This window comes from Myotis nattereri (genome assembly GCF_964212035.1).
Source record: "Myotis nattereri genome assembly, chromosome: 1".
NCBI lineage: Eukaryota > Metazoa > Chordata > Mammalia > Chiroptera > Vespertilionidae > Myotis > Myotis nattereri.
In genome coordinates, this window is record NC_138075.1 from 52,109,367 (window position 1) to 52,131,313 (window position 21,947).

Sequence of the window (21,947 nt, forward strand, 5' to 3'; positions counted from 1 at the left end):
GTGGTCTGTTAGTAAGGGTGGTGACACGGTGAGAGGTGGTCAGAGTTAGTATACATGTTAGAGACTGAGTCACCATGATTACTCAAAATAATTAGCAGTAAGCCAAGAAGGAAAGAAGAATTAAAGATGATTTTTGCCTTTGTAGCTTGAATAACAGGGCCAATGGTGAGACCATTTACTGAAGGACATGGTTAGGGGAGCAGTTGGTTGGAGACAGGGGGAATGTAGAGTCAGAACTCTGCTGAACAAGTTACATTTGAGAGGCCTGTTGTACATCCAAGTGCAGATTCCAAAATCAAATACATATGAGTCTGGAACTCAGTGGGGAGGTCTAGACTAGAGAAATTAATACAGAGGTCACTGGCCTATAGGTGCTATTTAAAGCCCTGAGATTGATTGGAATCACGTAGAGAAGGAGGGTTGAGGAAAGCAAGACGGCTGGAAAATTGAGCCCTGAGAGTCTGCCTCCTATAAAGATCTGGAGAGATGCTAACAAAGCAAGCCTGGGAGGAAGGAGAAGAACCAGGAGAGTGTGCTGGTGTCCATCCAGTTAGGTGAGCCCCTGGCCCGAGTGAGGGGCCTTCCCTTTAAGTGCCTCGATGCTAATCCATGCTGCTGTCCTATGTTAAACTCGGAGATTATTGTGAAACAGACCTGTAGGTTTCACCATATTAAATGGCCATTTTTTGAATGTCAGAAATGCTTGTGTGGTAATGATTTCATATGGTTCAAACTCAATAAAAATTACATTACCAAGCAATAAAATGTTGCTTTTCTAACCTCCTTAGAAAAAAAAATTAAAGTTCCAAGTTGTTGTCAAAGGGCATTCAAGTTTTTCTTTCATGGTGATTTATGTGCCTTTGATATCCATATGTGTGGAGTCCAGCTAGTCTTCACTGGGTGATCATGTGAGTTCCCGCTTTCTGTCCCACAGGAAGAATATGTTCAAGAGGGAATAAGATGGACGCCCATAGAGTACTTTAATAACAAAATCGTGTGTGACCTCATAGAGAACAAAGTTGTAAGTATCGGTCTGGTGTGTATCCTAACTGCTCACAGATTTGCATTAAGTACATTTTTCTCCTCTGTGTCATTATTTTAGAATAGGCAAGATGACAACTCTGGTTTGCACAGAATTTTTAAAATTACATTTATTTTGTGTATATATGTATGTTAGCAAATAGAGCAATAGGGTTTTATTTTTGTAAATACGAACATGTGAACATGAGTAAAATGTCAATTTACAAACAGGAGTTGTTACTGAATTAATTCTATCATTTGTGTTGATGGCTTAGTGCATAAAAAGACTCAAAATTGGCCCATCTGCTAGATCATTCATATAACTTCTAGGACTTGAGACCTTGAAATTATTCAAAAGAAAACAAAAAGGATGTAGACAGAGATCTCTACAGTACCATTTTTGTTTTTGTTGTTTATAAAGCTCAAAACTGGAAACAGTGAAAAAGTCCATAGACAGTTCAGTTGTTAAGTAAACTACAGCATATCAGAGCACACACAGCCATTAAAAAATAACTATGAAGACTATATGAAACTTGACGATTGTTTATTAAATAGTGCTGTGTGGATAAAATGTGTAACTGCACAACTGTGTAAACCATGCCTATCAGGGTAATAAGCTGAAAGTGAACATTAAGAAGAAATGGTGAATTAGAGCCCTGACCAGTTTGGCTCAGTGGATAGAGCGTCAGCCTGCGGACTGAAGGGTCCCAGGTTCGATTCTGGTCACAGGCATGTACCTTGGTTGTGGGCACATCCCCAGTTAGGGGGTGTGCAGGAGGCAGCTGATCAATGTTTCTCTCTCATCGATGTTTCTAACTCTCTATCCCTCTCCCTTCCTCTCTGTAAAAAATCAATAAAATATATATATATATTAAAAAAAAAGAAGAAGTGAATTAGAGCCCTAGCTGGTTTGGCTCAGTGGATAGAGCCTTGGCCTACAGACTGAAGGGTCCCGATTCAATTCCAGCCAAGGTTGCAGCTCGATCCCCACTAGGGGATGTGCAGGAGATAGCCAGTCAATGATTCTCATCATTGATGTTTCTATCTCTCCCTCTCCCTTCCTCTCTGAAATTAATAAAGAAATATATTTTTAAAAATAAAAAATATGTTTAAAAAAAAGAAATGAATTAGAGCAGCGGTTCTCAACCTGTGGGTCGCGAACAATGAAAATACATCCTGCATATCAGATATTTACATTACGATTCATAACAGTAGCAAAATTACAGTTATGAAGTAGCAACGAAAATAATTTTATGGTTGGGGGTCACCACAACATGAGCAACTGGGTTAAAGGGTCGCGGCATTAGGAAGGTTGAGAACCACTGAATTAGAGTCAAAGGAAAATGTTTTAATTTTTCTTTGGGGTTTTTTATATCAACTTAGTACAAATAAGAGTGTGCAGATAATGATCTGTGTGTGACTTTGAATAGAATTTCAGGGAGTTAACCCATTTTTTAAAAAATGGGCTTTTCCTCCATCTTAGATCTAAGTGATGACTCCCATTTGGGATTATTAATGGTATTCTTGCTCAAAGGGAAAGAATGACTTTCAAGATGGTATCTGGAATCTAGGGAGCTGTTGTTTCCTTCCTTAAGGAAAGACCCGATAAGCATTGCATGTATTTGGGAACAATCGTTGAATTGGGGCTTTGGCTTCTTGGTCCCATCAGAACCCTCCTGGGATCATGAGCATCCTGGATGACGTGTGCGCCACGATGCACGCGGTGGGTGAGGGGGCGGACCAGACGCTGCTGCAGAAACTCCAGATGCAGATCGGGAATCACGAGCACTTCAACAGCTGGAACCAAGGCTTCATTATTCACCATTATGCTGGGAAGGTATGGCCAGCAAGCCGGGGTCACCAGGAGAGGGGAGGTCATCCTTTCCAGTGTCTGCCTGTTTTAAGCCAGTGGGTCTGTCATCTGTTTTCTCATGAGGCAACTGAAAACAGTGCCCATATAGTTGCATCTGCCTCACTGTGTTTTATTCCTTCAACATGGATTCATTCATTCAACAACATGGGACCTATGAAGTATGTGGGGAGGTAATACAAAAGACGGTATACACTACTGTGTCCTTTTTAATCACGAATCACGCTGGTACCTATATTAACTGCTGAAGGAATGGACTTTTGTCTTTCTTCTTGCTGCCCTCACAAACCTTCATTCCTTACCTGCCCATGTCCACTGGGAAGAGAAATAAGGACAAACGCTCACATTTGGTGTTTGTTCTCATAAAATACATGCTTATTGGGTGCCTCCTGGGTACCAGCTTTCTGTGGGTGCTAGTGCTACAAAGATAAGTAAGTCTAGGTCCCAATATTTAGGGACTTCCCAGTCCTATGGAAATCCACTGGTCTCAGCTTTCATCCCAACTAATCTTTTGTTAGCCTGAGTCCCTGAGCATGTTCTTTTAGCTGAATTGAGCCAACTCTGACACCATTTGTTAGAGAAATTACAAAGCCTTGGATGACAGGGCCCATTGCAATGGATTAATGAGCATAAGAAGTTTTTTATTTTATTCTGTCTTAGCTAAAATTTATGGGAAAGAATTACATTTATTACTTAGACATCCCTATGAATCCATTGAAGAAGAGGTGTGTGAGACCTAGATCCCTGGGCCATATGGGCAGCCAAACACCGTTCATCAGCATCCATAGGCCGTCACCAACTAAGAATCTAACAAGTAAGATATGCACAGCTTTAGTGTGACGGTTCATGATGAAATCTGGAACTAGACACATTCTGGTAAGAATAGCCATGGCTACTTGGCTATTTTTTTTCTTCAATCAAATACTAAAAGGATAAAATTGGATTTCCTTCCATTCTTGAACAGGTATCCTATGACATGGATGGCTTTTGTGAAAGGAACCGTGATGTGCTTTTTATGGATCTGATAGAGCTTATGCAGAGCAGTGAGCTGTAAGTATGTTTCCGGTTATCTGACATGGAATATGGGTTTGTTCAAATTTTCAATATGAAACTTGTGGAGTGGTCAGCATTTCATTTCTTTGAGCTGGTGGGTCTGGGTTATCATTGGACAATTTGGTTTCTCAAAATAGCTTTTCTTTATCCAATCTCAGCCCCACCCTTGTATCCCTAACACTTCCCACCCCCGAATTCCAAGAGCAATCTGCATGCCTTTCAGGACTCCTAGTTTCATCAGTTTCAACACTATTATCAGGGAGAGGTGGCCATCCTGGGGTTGGGTTGGGATGGCCATGTCTGACCACCTAAGAGTAGAATAGTCTGGTTCTATGATACTCTGCCCTTGATACATCATCCCAAGAATTTTTTGTGGTCACTCAATATTTTTAATGTCTTAAAAAGACCCCAAAAAAAAAAAAAAAAAGACCCAAGTTAACCTGAACCCCTGAAGGCCTTGGGAAATGGCTCCAGAATTCTGAGAGGGACAAGTCAAGAGGGACTGCCTCAGAGGCCCATTTTCACCCAGGACTCTGTCGAAGCTATAGGGTCAGAAGCAGAAGAGACTTCCCCCTTGCAAGCTGCTGGAGCTTTCGGACCAGCCCTGCTGAGTCCTTTTCTCCCCTCTCCTTTGTGAAGGGTCCCAAAGTCCTGGGTCACAGATCTGGGGCATAATTTACATGATCAGGGCTGCACATGCCAGGCAAGTCCAATATCGCACAGCCTTCCAAACTTACAATTTTAGAGCTGCCTCCAAGTAACAGCTGCCCCGTTAGGCTCTGTTACTTAACCTGTCATAGTATCAAGGTTACCTTCCTTAACCCACAGCAGCAAGCCTGACATTTTCCTAAGGAAGGCCCCACTACAATGAAAGCAAAACCCAGTATCCTTTTCGGGCCCTGGCCAGCTGTGTTCCGCTCCATTTAACCCTCTTCCCCTTCCCCCAGCCTCCCACTCCTCCCCGGCCCTCATCTCCACATGCCTGCACTTCCTTGCACTCACACCTCCCCACTTTGGAGAGTCTGAATTTCTTTTCATTTGAAAACACATAAAATCTCTTAATAGGTCAGGGGAGCCACGAGCCCTGTTGGTAGGTTTTATAACAGCCAGGTAGCAGGCAAGCTCTAGAGGTTTGTGGTTGTTTTGTTTTGTCTAAAGTATTAAAATTACTGCCAAGTTTGAAGAGCTGTCAATGCTTGCATGTAAACTCTTATCCGGTAGACATGGTCCATTGTTTATTAAACACATTTCCTACAAAAATCTATAATTGTGTCTGATCAGTTTAAAAATAGATTATAGGATTTCTAGAAAATTCGAGATGCCAAAGAGCCATTTAGGAGGAATTGAATTTGAGTGTCCGATGGCTCATTTACGTGAATCACTTTATTCACTGAGTCTGTGAATATTTATTGAGCACCTACTGTGTACCAGGCTATGTGCCAGACAGAAGGGTCACTAAGGTGTCTAGGACATGCTGGCATCGAATGAGCAAAGGCCACTGATGCTGTGAAATAGACCCAGCAAAAAATTATCCAACCCTGAATCCCAAGTATCGATAGTGCCAAGGCTGAGAACCCTGCTTGAGAGCAAAGCAGACCTGCATTGCATCCAGACAGTGTGTGCAAGCCCCTGCGCCCTGGTCCGTCTGTCTCATCCTCACTCAGCAAACCCACACTGCGTGCGTCCTATTGTCAAGGTGCACCTCGATGCCAGTAAGGAGGGGGACTCAAAAGACAGAGTTTTATGATTTGTCCTTCAGGTTTGAACTCCAAAATGCTTATATCTTAGAATATTTTTCTGTCTTTCTTGTTCTTTTTGGTTTTGGTTTTTCGTCTGTTGCTTATTTCCCGGGGTCACATCTTGATGGCTTGTGCTTTGAGTCAGATGGCCTTTCTGTAGCCAAAGTCACATGCTCCTCTCCATTCCCCACGGAAGCATGCTTTCAGCCTCCTCTGATTGCTAATCCATTCTCTTCTCCTTTTCCAGACCTTTTATAAAGTCCTTATTTCCGGAAAATCTGCAAGCTGACAAGAAAGGGCGCCCAACTACTGCCGGAAGCAAAATAAAGGTTTGTTCTATTCGGGGAAGTTTATAGATCCCTATAAAAAGGCAGGGTTTTCTAGGGGTCGTGAATGGCACCCCTGAGCCAGGATGAGGTCAGTGCGATTAATGGGCTGGTTACAGATGCCCAGAAGTAGTGTCGCTGCCTGAGCAGAGGTTGCAGGATGCGAGCTGAGTTTGACTTGGCTGCACTGAAACCCCCAATGGATATTAAGTACCTCAGAGCTTAACAGTCAGCAGATGATAATCAGCTACTTTCTAAGAGGAAACGGCCTTAAACTGATCCTGAAAGAATTCACATTAAACTATCAGAGAAATATTATGACTCAGAGCCACATTATGAAGTTTGATGACCATTTTCCAGACCAGATCCCAAAACTTAACCAATTATGGAACTTTTTGTACTTGAAATTCTGCTGGGTCTACTAGGGGCAATTTGTCCACCTCCCTGGATCTTGAGGGCCCCTTCTTTCTGAGAATTACAGGCACATCTGGCCCTGTGGTATCTCCAAGCCAGAAGGAATTCTTTGTGTGTGTGTGTGTGTGTGTGTGTGTGTGTGTGTGTGTGTGTGTGTGTGTTTAATTGATTTTTAGTGAAAGAGGAAGGGAGAGGGAGAGAGGGAGAATCATCTGTGTGAGAGTAAAACATCAATCAGCTGCCTCCTGCACACCCCCTGTAGGGGATAGAACCCATAACTCCGGGCATGTACCCTAACCAGGAATTAAACCCATAACCTTTGGGTGCACAGGTCATCACCCAACCAACTGAGCCACTCGGGCAGGGTCAGAGGGAATTCTTATTGTGTTTCTTGGGAGCCCCTTTTTATCTGAGCCAATCTGTGGCAAATTTAAAGGTTGTGTCAAACTTAATCACTTAATCATGTGATTCTTTGAGAAATATTCACTAAACTGTTTTTTAAAAATCATATCAGTTGTTAGAAATAAGGCGAGCCCCAAAACAAGGGATCCTGGTAGGACACAAAACATACTCGGGAGCCAGGCAGCAAGGCAAATATCTTTCCTCCTGCAGGAGGGTGGGCAGCACCCAGGGCCTGGCAACACTGAGCAGGCGGTCCGCTCGGGGCTTTATTCCTGATGTGCGACATCTGTCCCTCACTCTTGATTGGTCAGAGCTTAGGCTCACATTCTCACTTGATTGACTAATTTAAAGGAAAAAGGGAGGCGTTGACCTTTGCCATTTCAAAATGGCAGTTGCCTAAACTCCCTTCTTTGACAGAAAAGATTACTTGTTTATTCTCACATCAGTTAAAAACATTTTTTTAAAAAATCATACCAGTGCCCTGGCTGGTTTGGCTCAGTGGATAGAGCATCGGCCTGTGGACTAAAGGGTCCCAGGTTCGATTCCGGTCAAGGGCACATGCCTGGGTCCCTAGTTGGGGGGGCATGCAGGAGGCAGCCGATCAATGACTATCATCATTGATGTTTCTATCTCTCCCTCTCCCTTCCTCTCTGAAAGCAATAAAAATACTTTTTAAAAAAATAAAAATAAAAAATCATACCAGTGAAGGCCACCCCAGTTTTATAAGTGATGGGATCACCAAGTGATGAACAGCAGGACTCCGGGGTTCCATCACTGTGCTCACATCGCAGCTTTGGCTTTTATTTGCCGTGTGAGCGCAGGAAGTTACCTAGACTCTCACTGCCTCTCTTGCCTTATCTGTAGGATGGAGATCTTAGTACTTATCTCATGGGGTACTGTGTTCATTAAATTCAATAATTCACGTAGGGTATTTAGCACACTGCCTGAAACAAAGGAACCCATCGCCCATGGGAAGATTCCAGTCAAGGGTACAGTCCTCTGGGATTAGGGGCAATCCTGTTCAAAGAACTGGAGAAATTGAAATCTCTGGATCGAGTTCCCTGGAGCAGAACATTGAGGGCAGAGAGCAGATGCAATTCCCCGGAGGCCCCAGATATTAATGTCTCCTGAAGCCTCTGACTCATGCCTTCACTTCAAGAATAAGGCTTAGCTCTGGGCTGGAAAATCCAGTCACAAGACTATCACATTCAGATCCAGGGGGCCCGGATCATCAAGGTTGCAGTGACTCACTTTCAAGCGATCTGGATTCTCAGTGGAGCTTATTTCCTACAAAAAGGAGGGTGGGGTTAAGGGCCCTTTTTTTTCTTCTTGGAAGACTTGACTCCTCTTCCTTCATGTTCTTGTCTAGTTGAACGCTCAAAATTGCCACCTTCTGGCTGCACTCACAATGTTCAGGATGTCAAGGCTTGCTTGGTATTGTCTGGGGTGGTCAACCTGAAGTCAGTGAGCTTATCTAGGGGGAACTTACTGCGCATATTCTCACCCCCAGTGGCACCCTCCTGGGTGGACTATGGGGCCTATGTCTGTCTCATGCTCTGCCTCCAGGTTCTCCCTGCTTTCTGCATCCCCTCTGAGACAGCCATGGCTCTATTTCTTATACCTTCCATATCCACCATATTTTGCTGCTGTTAACTATTGTCTTAATGACATCTCTGAGATGGAAGCATTTAAAGGGATCCTGAGTTCCTTGGAAGAAAATTTAAGGTAGTTTCAGTGTTGGGCATTTTGTTGTATTCTAATTCTTTAAAATTTAAAACTGATCTATAGGGTTTAATTAACAGAATATGTGTTTGGTGAGCACTCCCATCATCTTGTTTATAAGTAAGAGTATTCTATATTTAATAACATGACGCTGAGGCTTCTCTAAATTCTACCTCGTGGCTGGAAGTGACCAACTTTGAAATGAGAGCCAAAGACTGATGCCATAGGGAAATGGACTCGAGCTCAGAGCTCAGAGCTGCAGAGTGGACTGGACCACAGCTGCGTCTAAGTGACACTTGGCCTCTAAAGGCGCCGATGTGACGGACGCAAGCACCATGCGGTGATTGGACTGGTTGACTTTTACCACCTATTCCAACCTTTCGATTAGGATGTCAGAGGTCTTCAAGTGCAGCCTACTTAGTGTATAGATGGGGAAACTGAGGCCCAGAGAAACTTAGGGATCTGTCCTGTAGCTTGCAAATCCCAAAGCAAGGACCCCAACTCAGGCTTGCTAATCATCTGTGCTGAGGGTACACAAGGAGCTTTTGCCGTAAGCCTTATCTCACTGCTCTGCCTGCAGATTTTGACTCGAGCTTCTATTGGGCAACCTCTAGCTGCGGTTGACTCACAGCTAGATTCAGGATAATTGCAATGGTTAAGATAAGATGCATTCCTGTTTGCTAAAATGGGGTATCCCCCAGCCTAAAGGCTCTGTCTGATCCTGGCTGAATCCCTTTAACATGGCACTGAATTCCCCCGTATCTTCCTCAGGGAGGCCGGGTCGCATTGTGGTTAAGAGTCAGACTTGGTAGCTCACTCTGTTGCTTACTAATTGTGTCATTTGGAGCAATACTTTATTTAAGGCCCCACTTTCGCGTCTAAAAAATGGGAATAATAATTATAGAGGCTGCCTCTTAGAATGGTGAGGCATGAATGAGAAAATCCATGTGTCTAGCCCATGATGCATATTCAGTATTGTTATCCATTGCTATCTTGAGCTAGAGAGAACTCTGTCAGCTGGCACAGAAACTTAGTCACACTTGCCCCTGTGTTTTCTTATGCTACAGTGAAAAGAAGATATCGGCCATTAAATGCTTAGGACTAAAGAGTCTGCCAAGCTATTTTTGGAAATTAAAAAGTTTTAATTAAGTAAAATTTTTTTTAAAAAATCAAAATTAAAGAGTTTGGGGACTTAAAAAAAAAAGCTTTGCTATAAGCAGTCCCTTCCCAGCTTCAACTTATATGTTGCAAAGATCATCAGATATGTTCTCAAGCACTATCTGTGTCAACAAAGATCAGAAGCCGTTCATCTTTTCCTCATAGGGCTTGACTTTGGTCATGTGACCTCTGCAGCTTTGCCCTTGACTCCCAGCACTGCACAGAATGCTGTACTCCGCTCATCTAAACAGAGAGCTTGGTTCAGCAGCAAACATCTTGCTTTGAATACACCCAAGAGCTTTTCTCAAGGGTTTCAGATTTCCCGGACCCATGAAAACAGAAAAGCCCTAATTGAGAGAGGGTGGTGTACTGCAGGCACATCCCTTCTGCTGACTTTGTAATTGTTTTCTGGCTCCGGAGATCCCTTTTCTCTAGTTCCCTTCAGAGGTTTTCTCTCTTCACACTGAGTTGCCTGGAGGGGGAATTTGCATGCCTGCCCCCGTCCTGGGACCCACAGGGCGTGCTCAGCTGGTGGTGTGGATGCTGACGTGGGCTCTGCTCCTATGTCTTCAAACTACATGCATGATACTTATGACTTGAAATACTTTACCAGCAATTTCAGCTTTATGTGGCTTTTTCTGCTTAAACCCAGTTCCACTGGGTACCCCAATGCGAGGGCGGTGAGAGACGCCTTCATGTTGACCCTCTGAGCTTTGTGAAGGTGGAAGTTACCTCGCAGACTGAAAGGGCGCAGAGGCTGCAGGGTTGTCAAAGGACGTGCTGAGGAAGCAGTGAGTGGAACAGCACATAAAAGGTTTCTAAATTCTGGGATTTTGTGGATCTCACACCGTTCACTATGAATTTCCATCACCTTACTAGGTGATGCTTTATTGGTTGTGTTGCCAGAAAAGAACGTACAGGGGGGTTTTGATGATTAATCCTTGCAAATAACTTGCCTCTCCACCCCTCCCCCCAAAAAAATTGAAGACGATGTACTATACTTGTAAAATTAACTTAATTTGTTAATAACTGGCATGCTTCCTTGTTTCTCATTTTTAAAATTGTATGTGAAGATTTTTGTTTGGTTGGTTGGTTTTATTAACTGTACTAAAAAGGCCTCGTTGCTTTCAAAATTCTAATTTCAAACCCATTTGAGAGTTAAAGTCATCGTAAAAGTCAGTAGAGCTTTAAGAACATGTGGCGGACCTGAGTTAAGCCTAATGAACAGATTGTCATGAAGATTAACTTCTAGCTCTATATTTCCACACTCCAGTTTCCCGGGTCTCCTTTGAAAGCTGGTCTGCTTCAGAGAAAGTCCCAAGTTTCTAACTGATTGTTCTTCCTTCCTAGAAACAAGCCAATGACCTTGTGAGCACCCTGATGAAATGTACCCCTCACTACATCCGCTGCATAAAACCAAACGAAACCAAGAAGCCCAGGGACTGGGAGGAAAGCAGGTATGTGAAGGCGGTGGACGCAGAGGGCCCAGCCAGCTTCCGGGGCCCGGGCACATTCCCTCTTGTCCTCTGCCAGAGGCAGAGCCGTTTAAACTGCCGTCAGATGTGTTTCATGTCCTGTGTCTTTAACTTTTCAGGACAAAGACTATATATATATATATTTTTTTCCCCCTCCTTGCCTTTTCCTAAAATGTTAGCGGTGCCTTTCGGTTCAGAATTAGCCATTTATAATGTTTATCTTGGCTAGTGTGGGGGCAGATGGAAAAAAAAAACCACCCTTTATACCGCAGAGTCAGAATGGTTTTAAAATTAGCCTGAGGCTCTGTGTAGACATTGCTAGTCACTCAGCTCCTCATCGGCACCCACAGGATGTGGCCGAGAATGCTTAGCTCGGGGTTGAAAGTGAAGGTCCAAACAGCTGGTTAAAAAGCCACCCCTCGTTTACTGTGGCTCGTGAGGATGCTGGGGACACGCTCCAGCTCCTGTCATTCCCCCCGACTGTGCTGATGGGCAGAGTGACCCTGGGAGGGAGCACGCCGAAGGAGGCAAGTGGAGCACAAGGATGTGGTGAGCCCAGTCCTGCCTGACTTCTGAGAAAGCGGCTCACTCACCGGCCCACAACTGGCATGTGGGGGCGTGGCCTGTGTGGGCTGGAATCAGGGTGTTGAGTAGGAAAATCACCAGAGAATAGTTTTTGCATCCACCCGGGGGACCCAGGCACACAGTCCCAAGAGGCCTGACCCCATGTCCATAGGAACATGGGAGGCAGAACTGGGGAGAGACCTTGTGAGAGGCTTGGACTGCAGAGGACCCCACCATTGTCCTCAGATAATCATGTCCCTGGTCTAGGGCATACCTTTTTCTTTACTCTCTTGGGAAAAAAGTAGATAGACTCTTAGGTATCGAGTGACTTAAAGTTAAACATGAACAGGAAGACCAGGATGAAAAGTCACAGCTGCTAATTACCTCCTCTGAGAGGGGGGTGTACATCCATTTCCCACCCTGCCAGCAAGACCCTTTCTAGCCCACAGCAGACAGATAACACTTAATCCTTTGTGTACGTTACGTGCCATTGAGTCGGCTGTGACTCCTGGTGACCCTGTGAGTGAGTGGTGCCCACAGTGTCCTGTCCTCAACAGCCCTGCTCAGCTCTGGAGACTCAGGACTGGCTTCCTTTATGGAGTCCAAGAACGTGCATTTTTAAGGAGCTCCCAGGTGAAGCTGGTGATGATGGGCCGGCATCATACTTGGAGGACAGCTGGTCTGGAGCCCAGGACCGGACTGGGATTTTGAAGAACTGTGTCCTGGCGCTGGCCTGCCGCCTGAGTGAGACACTCAATCTCAGTCCTCAGTAAACTAAGGGTCTTCCTCTTTAAACTAAGGGTCAATCAGAATGGGATCTCCTTCGGTCTGACAGGTGAACGCTCCCAGGTCTGTTCCCCGTGTCTGTCCGCCTGCCTCTGTCTGTCCCTGTGTCACTCCTATGCTCCCCGTCATGTTCACCCGCATACACACCCACTCATGCACATGTACACACGGTGGAAGTGTGGTGTCATAGGCAACCTCAGAAATAAATTATGCAAGTCTAGAGGTAAGACTAAAGGTTGCTTTAGTCCACCCATCCCCCCACTTCAGATTTCATCCGGCTTCCCTTCTCCAGCCCTTCCCAACAAACATAATCTTAAACAGAATCATAATCTCACTCACCTTGCAAATGCAATGCCTCCCCAGCACACCACCCCCTACCCCACACGTAGAAGTCGTAGAGCTTTAAGACCCTCTGCTGAAAGTCCCTCTAATATAGAGATTTTGCAATAGCTACTGGTTGGAGGTTCCCCAACCCTGATGCTACTGTCTCATGAAATCCAAACTGATTCACTGGAATATCAGAAAATGGAGAAGTTAAGACAGCGGTATATTTACTCAATAAATCCTCATAGAACTTCCTCATGCTGGGTTTTTTAAATCACACCCCGTATTCGACTTGCCGCAAAGAACTTCATGACATACATTCATGTCAACTGGTTTTAAGGACTCTGAAGTATTTGTCGGTCAGGTGCTGATTTATATTTTCACTAGGACTGCGTCCTGGGGTCCCCCCATCCCGGGTCAGGTTTAGCGTGTGACGGATGGTTTCACTTCATCCGTGAGGGGGGCGTGCGGGGGCCCAGGAAAGGGCAGTGCGTGGAAATGACATGGTCAGTCGAAGCCCTTGGTGCACAGGATTACTCATTCCACAAGTGTATGGGGTGTGGTTTATTTTTCTTCTCCTGTTGCAAATGTGTTTTTGTTTGGCTCTTGCAAAGTTGCCTGCCCTGGATTCTGTATTGCTGCCCTCGCAGGGTTCTCAGGCCTTGACCTACTTGTGTTAATGGCCAAAGACATTCAGGAAGGGGACTGCCCTACCTCCCTGACGGAGGAGCTAGCACAACGAAGGAGCAAGTGGGCATTGGCAACCGGGCTGGTGTTTATTGGGGAGGCAACAGCATCCCAGGATATGCAAAAATGAAGTCGGATGCTTTGATTACATGAAATCTTAAGCATTACAAAATTTCCTAAACTGATTGTATTGGAGAAAATTTCTATGAGAAATTTCCTGGTGATGGAAGTTAAAATGAAGGAAACAAGGTTTTAATATGATGACATTTTAAACATTACAAGATTTGCTGAACTGCTTGTTCTGTTAGAGAAAATGTCTCTGAGAAATTTCCTGGTGATGGAAGTTATAAGGAAAGAAACCGTGTTTAACTTGCAGTGATCCATGTTTCTACTTGAATCAATGGGCAATGCATTCCCTGCCTCAGAAGCTTGGGGTGATGCCAATATTTTTTTTTAAGATTTTTTTTTTTTTAATATGTGTTTATTGATTTCAGAAAGAGGAAGGGAGAAACATGGATTGGCTGCCTCCTGCACGCCCCCTACTGGGGATCAAGCCTGCAACCTGGGCATGTGCCCTGACGGGGAATTGAACCGGCCTGGGCGCATGGGTCAACACCCAACCACTGAGCCAGACCAGCCGGGCATGACACCTACATTTATGAAAAGTACTTAAAATGAGCAACTATCTCTCACCGGCAGCCTCTGTGTGTTTTACTCGGTGCAGGAAAGGCCAGGGGTGACTTTCAGATTCGGAGCATGGGAAAAAGGAAAATTCCTTTCCTGAATCAGATTCCTTCCCCTTAAGCAGATATGTGTCACCGATCAAATGTGGATATTAACTCTTTATATAAAGGGATTTTTAAAGTTAATTATGTCTTAAAGGGGCTGACATTCCTGGATGCTGATTCAAGTAAGACATGAGACATTTGAAACATCCCTCACTGTGTGGCTCACCCTTCCCAGGGCAACCAGGCTCCACCCTCTTCCAGCTTAACTTCCCCGCCTGCTCTCTCCCCACTCCAGCACCCAGGTTTTTCCATCTTTGTGCCTTTGTTTTCACTGCCTTTCCGTCCTCTGCCTGATAAATTCAGCTCAGCCTTCCAGGCCCCGGCACGTGTCACCGCTTCTGAGAACCCACTCACTATGGAAACTTCATTTCTTTCTCCACTCTCCTGTCCTGGTTTACGTGTGGGACTCCATTAACATAACAACAGCTTTTCTGGCTCCTGCCAGGAGCTGGCTGTGTGCTCATGGAATGTACCCAGTAGGACGCAAGAACCAACATCACTATTCCCATCTTACAGAAGTGGAAACTGAGGCACAGAGGACTCGCACCGTGGCGGGGGTGTACCTGGCTCTTGACCACTGTGTCATCGGTGAGGTCTCCAGCAGGAACCATCGCTGGCGCCTTGCATAGCATGGTGCATAGTGGCACATGCCATAGTGGGTGCGAGGCTGTGTTGGAAATGGTGCGTTTCATGAGAGCCTTGCTGAGGAGACAGCTGTGGGGAACCGATGTGAAGTCGCAAGGAGCATGCTGCTCGCTGCCCTTTCTGCACAGCAGATCGTGAGGGGCCCATTCCCTTCACCTCAGTGCAGTGGTCCCCACGTGTTCTAAATGGGGGAAATGGGAGTTGCCTCCATGCCACAGCACAAGTCTGTCATTCATCGCAAAAGAAAGAGGAAATTTACTTTTCAGTCCTCATTTTCACATTTCGAAGTGTCTGTATTAAACCAGTCTGCACACTGTTCAGCAAAGGCCCTATTTGTCTCCCCAGAGGGGACCGTCAGAAGCTAGTGTCCAGGACGGCCGTGGGCAAACTACGGCCCGCAGGCCGGATCCGGCCCGTTTGAAATGAATAAAACTAAAGAAAAAAAAGACCGTACCCTTTTATGTAATGATGTTTACTTTGAATTTATATTAGTTCACACATACACTCCATCCATGCTTTTGTTCCGGCCCTCCGGTCCAGTTTAAGAACCCATTGTGGCCCTCGAGTCAGAAAGTGTGCCCACCCCTGGGCCAGGATCTTCCCTCGGCTCCAGGACACTTTGCTCTTTGGGGCGGGAGGGGTCACAGTCCCCATGCTCCTGCACCCCCCAGACACCGGGCCACCGAAGCCGACGCCAGGTGCGGAGACGGGCACGGGGCCTCTCCCTGGTGTGAAGACCCCGGGTCAGAGCATCCACCTAGTACTGCCCTGCACCCGTTTTCCAAAATACACTGCCGGGCTTCGCTGTTACAAAATGGAACTAAAAGTGTAATTTACGTACTTTTTAGAACATTTTTAACTTAGACATTTGAAATTAATAGTTTTATATGCCCTATCTGGCCTCATATTTAAAAAACCTAGACGGGTAATCTCACTACCTGTAGAGTCACTATCAAACTTAAGGTTGATAACAAAGACAGCTCTAGTGGCATTTAATTCAAGTTCTTTCCTTTCGTCTTTTGAAAAACATATTTTTGTTCACAGTCTGTGTGATAGGCATATGGCTTTTTGCCTTACTGTCTTTTAAAATAGATAGGTAATGTCTCTTCTGTAATTCATAACAAAATATTTTTAAATTAATATTCTATAGCCTGAGGGTCAGCTCAGACTGGAACAGGTAAGCTGTCATCTTTTTAGTCTGTTTCCCTGCATCTGAGATGTGGGGGTGGTGGGGTTGGTGGGTAGGAGAGTGGGTGAAAGAATTACTCAGTGATGCCCTGCCCCCATTGTCTCCGTTATAGGGTAAAGCACCAAGTAGAATACCTGGGTCTGAAAGAAAACATCCGAGTGAGAAGAGCTGGTTATGCCTATCGGCGCATCTTCAAAAAATTCCTGCAAAGGTAATGAACTGTGACTTTGTTTTAAATAGGTTTATTGAGATATAATTCACATATCGTGCAACTCACCCACTTAAAGTATACAGTTCACTGGCTTTTACTATAGAGAGTTGTGCCTTCGTCACCACAGTTAACTTTAGAACATCTTCATCGCCCCAAAAAGAAGTCCCAGTTGCCTAGTCGTCAACCCCCAATTAGGAGACACTGCTTTCCGTCCCGCAGATTTGCCTGTCTGGGCACTGCGTGTGCACAGAGCCATACAGCGTGCATCCTTTGTGTCCGGCGCCTTTCAGTTAGCGTAATGTGGGCTTTCTGTTTTGTTTTGTTTTGTTTTTAAATATATATATATATTTTATTTCAGAGAGGAAGGGAGAGGGAGAGAGAGATAGAAACATCAATGATGAGGGAGAACCCGCCTGCGACCTGGGCATGTGCCCAGACCTGGAATCAAACCGTGACCTCCTGGTTCATAGGTCGATGCTCAACCACTGAGCCACACCGGCTGGGTGAAAGACATTTTCTAATTCAAACTTCATGTACCAAAGGGTATCGGGCTGAAGTAGAGCTTAGTTGTGTTTGAAATCCAGTACATCTAACAAAGTAATTTTTCCTTCGGGGCTGTTGTTTCCTGTGCCGTGAGGTTGGGATGGCTGCCCTACCAGTCATCTGTGCAGGTCATTGGTGTGGAAGGTCAGGAGAGGCTTGGCTAAAAGGTAGATCATTTCATACAGTAAAGCCTCATTGGCTCTGTCGTCTCACATTCAAGTTTTTGATGATTTTGGTGGTGGATTAGATTTGGAATAAATTCACCTTCACGTCTCTATAAATTAAAGGGGCCACTCCACCTATTGTGTGAGCAGAGCTCACAAGTGTGAAAGGAAGTGTGTAGGAAGCTGAGAAAACAAATTTGTAGAGCTCTTGCATTGTTATAGCAGCACCCTTTGCTGACAAACAGCTGAGATGTTGATTACGAAAGACTTTTTAACCAGCTCGGTAACACTAGCTTTGGCCTAAGTTTCTCAGCCTCAGCTGTGGACATTTGGGCTGGAGGAGTCTTCGTTGTGAGGCCATCCTGTGCATTGTAGGATGTTTAGCAACCTCCTTGGCCTCTACCCACTAGATGCCAGCAGTGTACCTGTTCCTCCCCCCTACTCCTCTCCCCCTCCCCCCAAGTTGTGACAACCAAAAATATATCCAGACAATTACCTAATGTTCCAGGGTGGGGGTGGGGGGCAGAGCCAATTAAGAACCATGGCTTATATAATCATTTACATTTTTGCAAAACTGCATTTTTACAAAATACCCTTTTCCAATTAAGAGAAAACAATTAAATGCAGAAAATAGTAAATGAAAAGTGTTTCCTCCATCTTTCCCTAATTCAGAAAGGCCTGCCATAATAATTCCAAAACATTTATAATTTTATTCCCCAATGTTTTTCCTGTACTTAAAAACTCTCTGATCCTTGCAAATTCTCTCTGATTGGCATTACTGTTGAAAAATGATCAAATATTTTAAGCATCTAACCTTGATTTTTTTTTTTTTTGAGAAACCAATTCTGAAAGACATCCTTTCTTCCATAATATTTAAAAACAAACAAATAAGCCAGCAAACCTGACTTCCATAAGCAATGCTGTGAGCTCACAGCACTGGGACCAGCAGGAAATCCACGCTGTCCTCACAGGAATGCCTGGGGTGCCCTGAGCAGGCCGTGTTACTGTTTGCGGCAGCTCCTGAAGCAAGCTGTGACATGACCTCCTTGGTTCTAATATCACACCCTCTCTCAGGCGCCATGCTGGCTTCATGAACCCAGAGTAGACATTGAGATGATTCTATCCTAGGTGCCTCCCTTCTTAGCTCTTCTGCTGTGGGCCTTTCCATTAGAAGAGACAAATGGACAGCCCTGTCTTGTGAAAAGCAGGCTTCATACTTCATGTGATTTGAGAAGACTGGGAGGATGATAAATTTTGGAAGGAAATTTATTTTTCAATAAAAAGTACATTCTTAGTCTCCCACTCAAAAAAGAAGGCCATATATGTCAATGGGCAGAGACTATGCAGTTTTTCATTTGATGTGTGAGTCTTGGGATCCTGGTCATAACAGGGTTTGCCAGTGACTGTCTCAACATGTGGTCCTCTGTGAACCATCTCATACCGTCACTCTCTCCATGGCTGACAGAAAAGGCTTTGTGTACAGAGTTATTTTCTAGGTGTCCACAGAAAGGCTGACCACTGAGGAACAGAAAGCAACTGAAGGGAAAAGATGTGTTAGTACCCAGCACAACTATCCACATGTGCATGCATGATACACCCTCCTGGGAAGGAAGCCCACAGGTCTAAACAGGCCGGTCGTTCAGACACCACCTACAGCTTAAAAAAGAGGAAACGGGAGCATTTGAGGTCTTGCTCCCCGGCGTATGTCGTCAGTTTGGCTCAAATAAACTCTTAAACAATTTCTCCAAAAAATCAATAGGAAACAGGGGCTTTGTGTGTATGTTCATTATCTTGCTGGGAAAGAAAATTCTTTATATTTATCAAATATAGCCCGCTTGACTGAGAATTGGAGGCTAGTAATGCCTTAATTTTCCCACCACGGGGCCATTTGCTCTGGAAATAAATCCTTCTGTTTTAAGCAGTAGAGGGAAGATTCCTGTTTACCACTTGTTTAATACAACTCTCATGCCTTTAGAAAGTGTTGAAAAACTGTAATACTATCAACAATAAGAAATATATTTAAAGCCAAAAACCGGTTTGGCTCAGTGGATAGAGCGTCGGCCTGCGGACTGAAGGGTCCCAGGTTCGATTCCGGTCAAGGGCATGTGCCTGGGTTGCAGGCACATCCCCAGTGGGGGATGTGCAGGAGGCGGCTGATCGATGTTTCTCTCTCATCGATGTTTCTGACTATCTCTCTCCCTTCCTCTCTGTAAAAAAATCAATAAAATATATTTAAAAATATATATATATATTTAAAAAAACAAAATAAAAGCCTGCCAGTGTGGCTCAATGGTTGAGCATCAACTTAGGAACCAGGAGGTCACGGTTCATGGTTTGATTCCTCGTCAGGGCATATGCCCAGGTTGTGAGCTTGATCCCCAGTGTGGGGTGTGCAGGAGACAACGAATCAATGATTCTCTCTCATCGTTGATGTTTCTATCTCTCTCTCCCTCTCCCTTCCTCTCGGAAATCAATAAAAACATTTATTTTTTTTAAAACTGTGAGGAATGGCAGGCACTTTGAGTCTCAGTTTGCGAAAGTATTTATAAATCCTTAGAAAACACTTTGGAAGAAATAAGCCTAAATACGGATTCTGATTCTTAGGAAGAAAAATGTGGTAGAAATGTAAGAGATCTGCAAATCTAGCACCACAGACATACTACCGTGACCTTGACCCAGCCCCTCGGAATGTGGGTTTGTAAAAAGGATGCATATGAGCAGCGGCATTCCGTGTCATGGGCAAGAGAGAAGAAAGGAGAGAAGCTCAGGAAAGCATGAAGTGTAGAGAGCCGCCCGCTGGCTGCCAGATTGTTGTATCCTTGGGGAGTCAGAAACTCTCTGAACCCCAAGTGCCCGCGGCTAGAGGTCCCTGGGGTCGGGGCTGCGTTTCCTCTGGGGAGGAAACATCGGGCCGGTCATCCGAGAGATAACAAGGAGCCTGCCCGTCTCTAAGGGCAGGAAGAGAATTCCAGGCAGACAGGACAGCTGGTGCAAAGGCCTTGAAATGAAATGTTGGCATATTTGAGTCTTAAACTGAAAATACTTGATAGGAGGAGTATAAGCCATTATGCTCATCTCTCCCAGTGTTATCACAGGCACCAATCCTGCAGTGCATGCACCACTGCCATGTGCAACCTGTTCCCATGGTGTATCCTGGAATGAGCAAGTGAGCTGGGTGCACTTGCTTAGTAAGAACAATTGTACCAGAATTGCATGCCCTGGTCTCTCCAGTGAAAGAAAAGGACATGAGGCTGCATCATAAAAGCAAAGGGGCCCAGCACAGTGGTTCAGGGTATAGTCATGTCTTACCCAGACCCAACTGTCAGGAGGCCTTGCTGGGAAAAAGGAAAGAAAGTCTCTGCAAAACGAGTTCCTTACTATAAAAAATCAAATAAGAGATATAGCATCATTTTAATAGGGGGAAATGTGAATTGCAAGGAGCTATCTATTTGCAATTGCACAATAAAGACACTTTAGTTTATAGTTTGTACTTGACAATCCAGGCAAAATTGCACTTAGAAACTTGTCGTCTTGGAGGTCTGGGTTTTTTTCTTTCTCACCTGTCCTCGGCATGGGCTTCTCTCCCTCGGCCATTTAGATTTGGGGTACTTTGCCTCTTTTCTACCAGGTCCCCCCGTGGCATCTAGAAAGACTCTGCTGTCAGTCATTTATATGTGGCTTCGTTTGTTTAATTGACTTCATCACACCACATAGGAAGTGTATTTGTGTTCATGTGTGGCTTTAACAAGGCATTCTCATTTATAAGCTTTTTGTCTTTAATTATGGAATAGGAGGATTTGCTTCTCAGGAAATTTATGACACTATCAGCATGATGTGAATATTTGGGCGGAGCAGAGAAGGTCCCTAGAGTCACCTTATTCCCTATCAGCTGGCTCTAAGGGTGTGATAATTCCTGGTCTGTCCTCTTAGGGAGCCCTGGATCCTGAAGGCAGGCACTCTTCTTGCCAAGATTCCCTCCTCCCTTGGAGGCCACAGATCAGTATGATCGATCCTGTAGCCGCTTCTCAGGACAGAGGAAGGACTGGCTTCTAGAGGCCTGGGGCTCGTCCACTGGCTGTACTCTAGATATCCTGCCTATAGACCACACCACCTTCTCACCTGTATGCTCCTGATTTCTCCTTCCATCCCCCTTCTTTTCACCTCAAGTCTTTGGTACCTTCTGTATTTGACACCCTGTAACGTGTTTCTCTCTCCTCTATTATGGCAGCCTCTCATGTATGGCTGTCTAATATTTCTAACATAGACACATGTAGAAGGGTATATAACTCTTTAAAAGAAATACTTACACATCGGCCAATCTGTGGTTTATATGTAGTGCCTTGAGTAAAGAAACGGGTTGGGGTTCAAATCCCAGCTCTGGCACTTACTACTAAGCAGCCTTGATGAGTCTGTATTTGCCTGTTTCCTACTCTGCGAAGTGGAAAGACCAACCTGATAAGGTTGCTGAAGAATAAAATGAGATCATACATTTAAGTACCAAGAACAGCACCTGGTCCACAGAGACCTCCCCTTGTGAGCCATTCACGTTAGCATCACTGCTGAGGGCCAGGCATGCTGGGAGGTGCCGGATGTGCAGCCTGAGCCACACACGGGGACACCTACTCATGGAGCTCCGGTCCTCACGGAGGAGGCATACATTAACCAGATGAGCACAAGCATGAATGTAATTCCAAATGCTGATGCGTGGTCTGAAAGAAAAAGGTTTTATCTGAGACAAGTAGCAAGGCGGTGCTTTTGCGTGGGTCGTCCAGAAAGGCCTCTCCAAGTGTCACTGAAGGGAAGTCCTCCTGAGCAGGAGTGGCCATGGGAGGAGCTTGGAGCACAGCACGCCTGGTGGGGGGAACAG

General features: G+C 44.9%; 1 protein-coding gene across 1 annotated transcript in view; it reads left to right on the top strand.

The window, feature by feature from the left end:
• The window catches only part of MYO1E (myosin IE), a 189,582-nt gene that overhangs the window by 129,419 nt on the left and 38,216 nt on the right, over positions 1–21,947 (top strand). Inside the window, exons 13-18 of the mRNA XM_081084100.1 lie at positions 935–1,021; positions 2,690–2,857; positions 3,855–3,940; positions 5,930–6,011; positions 11,055–11,161; positions 16,275–16,373. Coding sequence (XP_080940226.1) covers positions 935–1,021; positions 2,690–2,857; positions 3,855–3,940; positions 5,930–6,011; positions 11,055–11,161; positions 16,275–16,373 — 629 coding nt within the window. The remainder of the gene's footprint in view (positions 1–934; positions 1,022–2,689; positions 2,858–3,854; positions 3,941–5,929; positions 6,012–11,054; positions 11,162–16,274; positions 16,374–21,947) is intronic.